The following is an 8,317-nucleotide window of genomic DNA, read 5'->3' on the forward strand; positions in this document are numbered from 1 at the left end:
CGGGGCGTCCGTCAGAAAATTGACGGATCAAAAAGGTGCGTCAAATTTTTTTCAACCCAATTATATTTCGCCATATATTTAAATATATTATAAATTAATATATTCTATACTCAACTACCAATAATATTTTACTACATCACCCACCACAAATTTGACATTCCCCTTTAAAAAACTTCACTTTTTGACCTTGCCTTATCACCAAAAAGTACATCACTTGCCTTTGACGTCACAGCCACGATTAGAGTAGTCACAGTTAGGAGTAGTCTAAGAATGCGTGAGGGCCACCTATCTAAATAGACCGCCAACACAACCCGCTATAAAGTAGGGTTGCAAACGAGTCAAACTTAATCAGCTTAGCTTTGAGAACAATCCCAAGTTTGAAAACCGGACTTTGGATGCCTATCGAGCTTTCCAAGCCTTAAATGCGTGTGTACACAATCAACACCACCGCATGACATACATACTTGTAACAAAGAAAGAGACTGGAATCACAAGTATATTGATAATAATCAAGTTCTTCGTGATTTCAAGATAAGGCAAGAGAATCCGAGTGACAGTCTTACATGATTTTCGTGTCAAAGATGAAAGGAAGTTATAAAATTGATTCTAGAAAGAAAAAAAAAATGTTTAATGTTACAATCTTAAAAGAATCTTTATTTAGAAAAAACTAATGTAGTAGAAATTACATTCTACAACTCATGGACCAGATGCACCAGGAGGACGACTTGACCAACTTGACCAACTGTGGCTTTTTGGTGAGCTTCAAAATCTGAACCTAAACCGAAAGCCAAGTCATGGGTCAAATTTCGTTTATAGGACCTTTATATATATTTGTCACCATCACATTTTACAACCCGTAGCGAATGTTTTGAAAACATAAAAACATAGAATACTAGGTATAAATAATGCAATGTGTACCTCATGAAAGATTGTACATGTCATCTTTACCCATTGTACGTACAAAATTCGGCATGTCAGACCTTTCACCAGCAACTGTTCGGTAAATATATAGCTTCTCAACCGGGTCACTTTCAGAAATCGAATATAAATTTTCCCGTTCATCGATAACTTCAACGTTTAAATCGGGCATTTTTTGACCAAGTAATTTACAAGCTCCAAAACTAACATTACATGAAGACATCCAAAGGGATCGCATTGTCTCCAATTTAGAAGCATTAGCCAAAAGAGCCTTGTCACCAAACGGGCAATCTCGAATTTCCAATTTTCTTAAACTTTCACAACCCGATAAAACATAATGCAACCCTAAATCACTATCACCAGCAAAAGCTATAGAAAGCATATCGAGTTTCTTAGCGTGAGTTCCAATGTATTCAAATACACGATCTGTTAAAAGACCAGACATTGAAAGGCGTTTTAGGTCTTTGCAGTTTTCAACTATGGAACCAAAACCAACATCCAGGGGTTCAAATGTTAGATAATCGGGTGCTCGGGGTTCTAAAATGCATAACCGAAAGCAGGTTAGGTTAGGACGGTTTTGAGCGATTGAAATTAGTGCTGAATTTGACATTTGTCTGCAAAAGTATAAGACAGATTGAAGTTTTGGACAACCCTTTGAAACTGAAACAAGGCCTTCTTCTGTTAAGAGTACATTTGGGTCGGCAACAAACGGGTCAGAAGGGAATACTCTGAGTTCTCTTAGGTCCTTACACGTCAAAGCAACTGAATTAAGGCCGGTGTCCTCGATGTAATCTAGTACCTGCAGTTCAATATATCATATATCAATTATCAATTATATTAATGGTAACAAATAAACTGAATATCCACCAACTGACATTGTACCAATTTAACATGAACCAGATGTCACTGATAACTGATAAGAGTGAATTAATATGTATCTGATATAAGATTGAAGTTTGGATAGAAAAAGATATGCACTGAAACTTACCAATAGACGCTGCAAATTGTGACACTGACTAACAATCTTGGTAAGATCCGGACATTTTATTGTTGCATAGCTCAAGTTCAGACAAGTAAGCCGAGAACACACAGAATAAAAGGCGGGAAGATAAGCCGGGACCACATCCCAGAACCCGGATAGGTCTTTTAAATCCTTGCAGCCTGAAAACGCCGCTACTAAACTTGAATACACATCCGTGCTGACATCAGCGGAGTAAGCACCCGTACCAAATTCAACGAGTTGTGGAGCCAGTTGCAGAAGCGTGGACAGTTTCTCGAGGGGTACCGCGCGATTGAGTCGGAGAATTTTCAAATTCGGTGACCGAGCAACCAAACGCTCAAGGGCTGAGAAACTAACCTCGGAATTCAAACAAGCCATGTTAAGACATTCAAGCGAGGTAAAAGAATCAGGGAAGTGACTCATCCAGTATCCACTTAGATCCTCAACTTCACACTCTCGTAAATCCAGTACTCTTAAATTTCTGTACAAAAAAATAATAAAAAATACAATAAATATAAATAGAGACATTATAAGCTAGTTGTCATTTTTCAGAATCTTATACTCATTTACATTGCTAAAAGCAAGTACATAAATTTAAGAGTATTGTTTGCAACTCAAGTACATTTCAAAAGCATATGATAATCAACTCTTAACAATCACACATATGATTAATATACTAATGTAGTGTCCAAATTGACCAAAAGTTGTCCAAGACAAATTCGAACACGTATCGACTAACGCCTTGTCAAAAATCAAACTTTATCTCTTACGTACAGTAAGTTAAACAAGTTAATTCAAATTCAAATTCAAACTAATAATATTCTAAATCCAAAAATACTAAAAACAAAAACAAAAACATTTCATATTATATAATAATATTGTAACCTAACCTGCAATTAGCAGCAATAGCAGCAAGTCCATCAGTACTAAATCCATCACAAGACACCAAACTCAAAACCCTAAAATACTTAAACCCCTTCCCAATCATCTCCAAACATTCATCGCTAACCACCATTCTTTTCAATTTAATTTCTTCCAACATTGGATAAACCCTAACCATTTCAACTATCCAATCATACACATACCCTCCCCAACCTTCCGGTACCAAATTAAAGTCCGCAAAATGCGGTTTCCCTTTCAATTCAATCGATTTCACCTCCGGAAACCGTTGAATCAAAACCCTAGGGTTTACTGCGTAACAGTTTCCGATAAATACTCTTTTTCTACACCATCGTTCCATCTCGTACCACGATTTACATACTAATGACACTGTGTTACGATCGTGTTGTGTATTTAGGAACGAGAATACGTGTTCGAGTACTTCTTCGGGAAACGTGTGCGTCATCTCGCCGGAAAAGTTGACCGGTTGTTAATTACGCCGGCGATAAGTATTAGCTACCGATTTGTGTGTATATCGTGTGAAATAGGTTTAGATCTGAAGAGCAATTACAACATTATAACGAGCTTTTCAGATCGAAAGTTGCTTTATTTTTATTTTTTATTTATTTTTTTTTTAGAGTGAGAGATAAGATTTTAGTATGTCGTATCTGTGTCTGTGATAGATAGTCGATTTATGTAATAAACGTGAGGTGATATGTATGTGTTATTGTCACTTATGACCCTTTGAAAATCTACTCTTAATATAGGACTATAGGTATTAAGTAGTTAAGTATATATATTATATAAAGACTTGACTCTTAGAGGTCTAAAGTAAATTTTAGACAAGATTTAAAATTCATGGAAATTTGATTTAACCATTTTTAAGACATCTCAATTTTATTTTCAGTTTATTTTTTTTTTTAATTTTCTTACTTATTGGCCGGAGGTCCACTCGGAAGCAATCTCTCTATCCGTTGAATAGAGAGAGATATGACTTTCTTTATTTTTGAGAGTGTTTTGACTCTGAGTGGAGAAATGACTTGTCTTTATTCTCAGATAGGGGAAGGACTGTCTACATCTCACCTCCCTCATACACTACTTATGTGGCATTGAGTTTTGTTGTTGTTGTATAATAATAAATAAATAAAAATGTGGTTACATTAGTTTTTTGCAAAGTAATAGTAGTTCTCCGTAAATATTAAAAAAGAGTGAATATTGGTTTTAAATATTATACTACTTTTAGTATTTTTATGTTCAATGATAATACTTCGTGCAGTCAGGGAATGGTTGGAAACAGTCATGGAGTATTCATAATGGACTGCGTACAATAGAGTATGTGGTCGGATTACTAGTCATTTTCGAGTAACCCGAACAGATAAAACCTTACAACTTTTTACTCCGTGCAACATATGTATCGACATCAACATATACATAGACGTGATTAAGAGAAAAACGAAAAAAAAAACAGCGTGATAAATGATAATTAGCATTCATTAGGTTGGTGATTATTGATAACTATCATTCTTGATACTACGCTCGTGATGAATGACATTACGCTGATAACCCCCCCCCCCCCCCTCTTTTTACTTCCTCCATGATCAGTCCAACATTTAGTTGAATTCACGTAAAACGGTGAGCCACGCTATATTACTCTTCTAACGACCATTAGACCCTCCAAAAATGTTTTCAATCCCAAAAACCGATCCCAAAAAAGCATGGAAAGGGCAACACCATAAGAAAGAAAGATATGATAACATCACCAAGAAAACAAACCCTGTCATAAAGGAAAAGACAATTGATGAAAAGAGACCCATAACCGAGTGAATTGCACACATTATGTCACACCCCCTAAATGGGACCGGGGGTCATATGTGACTAACCAATATCATAACACAAGTGTACAGCGAGAACGACTCTAAATGAGACGTTTTAATTAAAAACCAATGTATTAAAGCAACGGAAAGTATAAGTCATTACAAATGAATCCTTAACAGTGTAAATGTAACCTTAAGTGTTTTAATGCAGTAATATGAATGTAAAAATGCGGACTCCAAAAGCAGCAAAGTCCAAATAGCAAACAATCTCTAGCAATCTTCACCTGAGACAAAACATGCTTAAAGTGTCAACCAAATATGGTTGAGTGAACAACATAGGTTTATAATAGTTTTTAGACCACAAGATTTAGTTATAAAGTTTAATCAGTTCGTTAGTAGTGCTGAGGTGTATGATATCGAGACTAAACAAAGTTACCCCGTGACACCTTGAACTGTCGGTGTCGTTTAATCATTATTATGTAACCAACGACCGACGGTCAACTGGTTAGAGACGTCGCTCTCAGTAGGCCTACTCACAATAACTAAGTTTGCGTTTCAAAGTAGCAACTAACGATATCATGGCAGGGATTTAGCATGAAACAAAGCATGTCATAGCGCAGTTTGAACTAATCAAGATAAAGTTTTCGAGTACTTGTGTCTGAACGTAAAACAGTTTGAAAACAAGCATGTGTCTCACCCCAAAAGTTCAAAACAAGTATATAAAGATAGTTAAAAAGTGGGGCTATGAAGTTCACCTTAGTAGCAAGTAAGTAATTCCACGCAAGATGTAAGAACAGTGTATGTGTTCGGAGATCTCAACCTAGAGATATAACCTTTGATTAGTTAATGTCTAACAGACATAAAGTTAGTTTATTAATATAGCAAACTATATTAACAGTGACAGTTTTCGAGAAAAGTTCCTATTTTTGGAAACCTATTATTTATGAAAAGATTTCACTTATAGTAAGCTTCTAGTTTAAGAAGTTCGGGTTATAATTCTTTAACAAAGATGTTGTACAATCTCGCCCAAACTTCGTTGCTATCTTGCAAGTCACTCGAACGATCTGTTGTTACCGGGCGCCCATGATTCTTGACCAGGATCTAAGTCATGGCATTCGAAATTCACAAGCGGTTCCCATAAGGCAACAAGGACCACCCTAGACCACAAGTAGCGGTGATGTTTGTAGACAAATTTTTTTTTTGAAATAGTAATATTTTTTAATATGTTTACAAAACTAGAAATTTGGAAAAAATCTTTACAAAACTAGTAAAACCGGAGTTTCAAACTCCGGTTTGGGCCAAACCGGTGTTCCAAAGTCCGGTTTCTATCTACTTTGTCCACATGACAGAGTGACATGGCAAACCAGACTTTGAAACACTGGTTTGCCACGCGGCAAATTTTTTTTTTTTTATTAGGATTCTGGGATGAGCTTGTTTATTTGTTTAAAAAAAAATTTAATTGTTAATAATTGATATTCATTCCTTAAAAGAATTAGCTTATTAACTACGGAGTAATAACTATCTGAACTTTCACTTCTCAAACTACATTAAAAGAAGTTTCAAATTAGCTTATTGATAATTAATATTCATCCCTTAAATCTAGCAAAAATAATTAAAAATTTTTTCTAAACAAATAAACGAGCTCATCCCATAATCCTAAAAAAAAAAAAAAAATGCCACGTGGCAAACCTGTGTTTCAAAGTTCGGTTTGCCATGTCACTCTGCCATGTGGACAAAGTAGATAGAAACCGGACTTTGGAACACCGATTTGGCCAAACTGGAGTTTGAAACTCCGGTTTTACTAGTTTGTAAAGTTTTTTTCAAAATTTCTAGTTTTATAAACATATTAAAAAATATTACTATTTCAAAAAAAAATTCGTTTGTAGACTTTGTACGTTATCTTTAATTATAACCTTCACGTTATAGGTGTACACATAACGAATTATTAATGTACTTATTAATTATATGTATAGGTGATAATATACTTAGTGTAATTTATGGTGTTACTATATAGTTAGGTTTATAAGTTATAATAATAGTATTATTCTTTAATTAAACTATTATGTAATCTTATCATTATATGTTACATATATAAATATACACCTATGTGATACATACATATATTCTTTATTATTATCATACATGTATGTGTCTATAGCTATATGATATAAGTAAATATTTTATGTATGTGTTACATATACATTAGTGTAAAGGTGGTACATATATACATATAACTACTTATCATCTTTATCACAATTATTATCTTAACTATCGTAACATAATCTTTAATCTTATTTGCATAACCTTAACCATACTTACATGTTACTAATAATCGTAATCAAGATTTTAATTTCAATATCACTTATACATTCTTTATGTGTGCATGCATGCTTTCTACTTTTTATCAATCTTCAACAACCTTTTTAAATCTTCATGATCTATAAACATTCAAGTATTCATTATAGTATTGTTTAATTGTATTCATCCATCACTTATTTTAATTTTAACCATGATCATAATCATAATCATATTCATATAACCATATCATTACTTAAGATTTTATTTCATTATTTATATTCATGTTCATAAGATCGTAACTCTTTAATCATAATACTTCTAATTCTCATAAGTATTATATTTACTACCTCATCATAATCATTAATTATATTAATATTCATCATCTATCCCATAATTATAATCTTACTTACATGTTCCAAGTTCATATTCATAAATCTTATTCTTATTAACCATATGCATCTACTCAAAATTTTTATCTATATTTACTAGCTTCATGATCAAGATCATAATCATAAGCTTATTAGTTACACAAATCATAATCTTTTATAATTTTTTTTACATCTTCAAGTTCATATCATTCATGATTATAATTAATAACAAACAACATATAATTAAAAGTAACTAATTAAAAAGTAAGATTAACTTAGTGTTTTAGGTATACCTTAAGAGGATTAAGTTCAAGAAAAAAGGTGGCGACTTGGACCCGAAATAGAAACAGGAAAACCAGCAGCAAAAGTGACCAAACGAACGGGTCTTGGGCTGTTTTTGTTGCGCAGGAACAGCAGGAAACAAGCAGCAAAATACAGCAAAATAAGTGACTTGCGGACTATTTTTGTGGGGCGAATCACAGCAGAAACAAGAGGGTTTTATTGGTGGTTGTAGGCTGCGAAAATCACAGCAGAAAGGCTGTGTTGGTGGCGAGTTTCAGCTGCCAAAAAGATGTGACGACCCGGAAATTTCTGACCAAATTTAAACTTTATCTTTAAGTAATTTCGACACGATATGCAAAGTCTGTTAGGTTGAGTCTCAAAAAATTTTGGAACTATGTTCATGTATTCAATTACCTTCGACCAGTTTCGACGATTCACGAACAATTAATTGTAAATAGATATGTGTGTATATATATATATATATATATATATATATATATATAAATGGTAATTGAAAATATAATTTGAAATATTATATGTTATTGCTATTAAAATTTAATTATGAACAATAAAATAAAAATAGGATATTATAATAATTATTATTTAAAATATATCTATATATATATAAATAAAGTATAAATATTAAATGATTATAATACTCGTTTAATGTTTCGATTGATATTAAGGAAGTTAAATTCAAACTTATGTAATTTTAAAATAAACGGTGATACGAAAATGAGTTCTATAAATTTTAGGCT

General features: G+C 33.1%; 1 protein-coding gene across 1 annotated transcript; it reads right to left on the reverse strand.

Annotated features, from left to right (window-relative positions):
• Window positions 1-505: 505 nt before the first annotated feature.
• Window positions 506-3,448, reverse strand: LOC139873614 (protein TRANSPORT INHIBITOR RESPONSE 1-like). The gene is made up of 4 exons (XM_071861556.1): window positions 2,809-3,448; window positions 1,907-2,399; window positions 919-1,717; window positions 506-775 (listed from the first exon to the last, which is right to left on the reverse strand). Exons 1-3 carry the CDS (start codon window positions 3,261-3,263, stop codon window positions 920-922), a joined length of 1,746 nt encoding a protein of 581 aa, XP_071717657.1. The 5' UTR covers window positions 3,264-3,448; the 3' UTR covers window positions 506-775; window position 919.
• Between the last annotated feature and the right edge of the window lie 4,869 nt (window positions 3,449-8,317).

The sequence above is a fragment of the Rutidosis leptorrhynchoides genome, chromosome 10 (genome assembly GCF_046630445.1).
Source record: "Rutidosis leptorrhynchoides isolate AG116_Rl617_1_P2 chromosome 10, CSIRO_AGI_Rlap_v1, whole genome shotgun sequence".
Taxonomy (NCBI): Eukaryota; Viridiplantae; Streptophyta; class Magnoliopsida; order Asterales; family Asteraceae; genus Rutidosis; species Rutidosis leptorrhynchoides.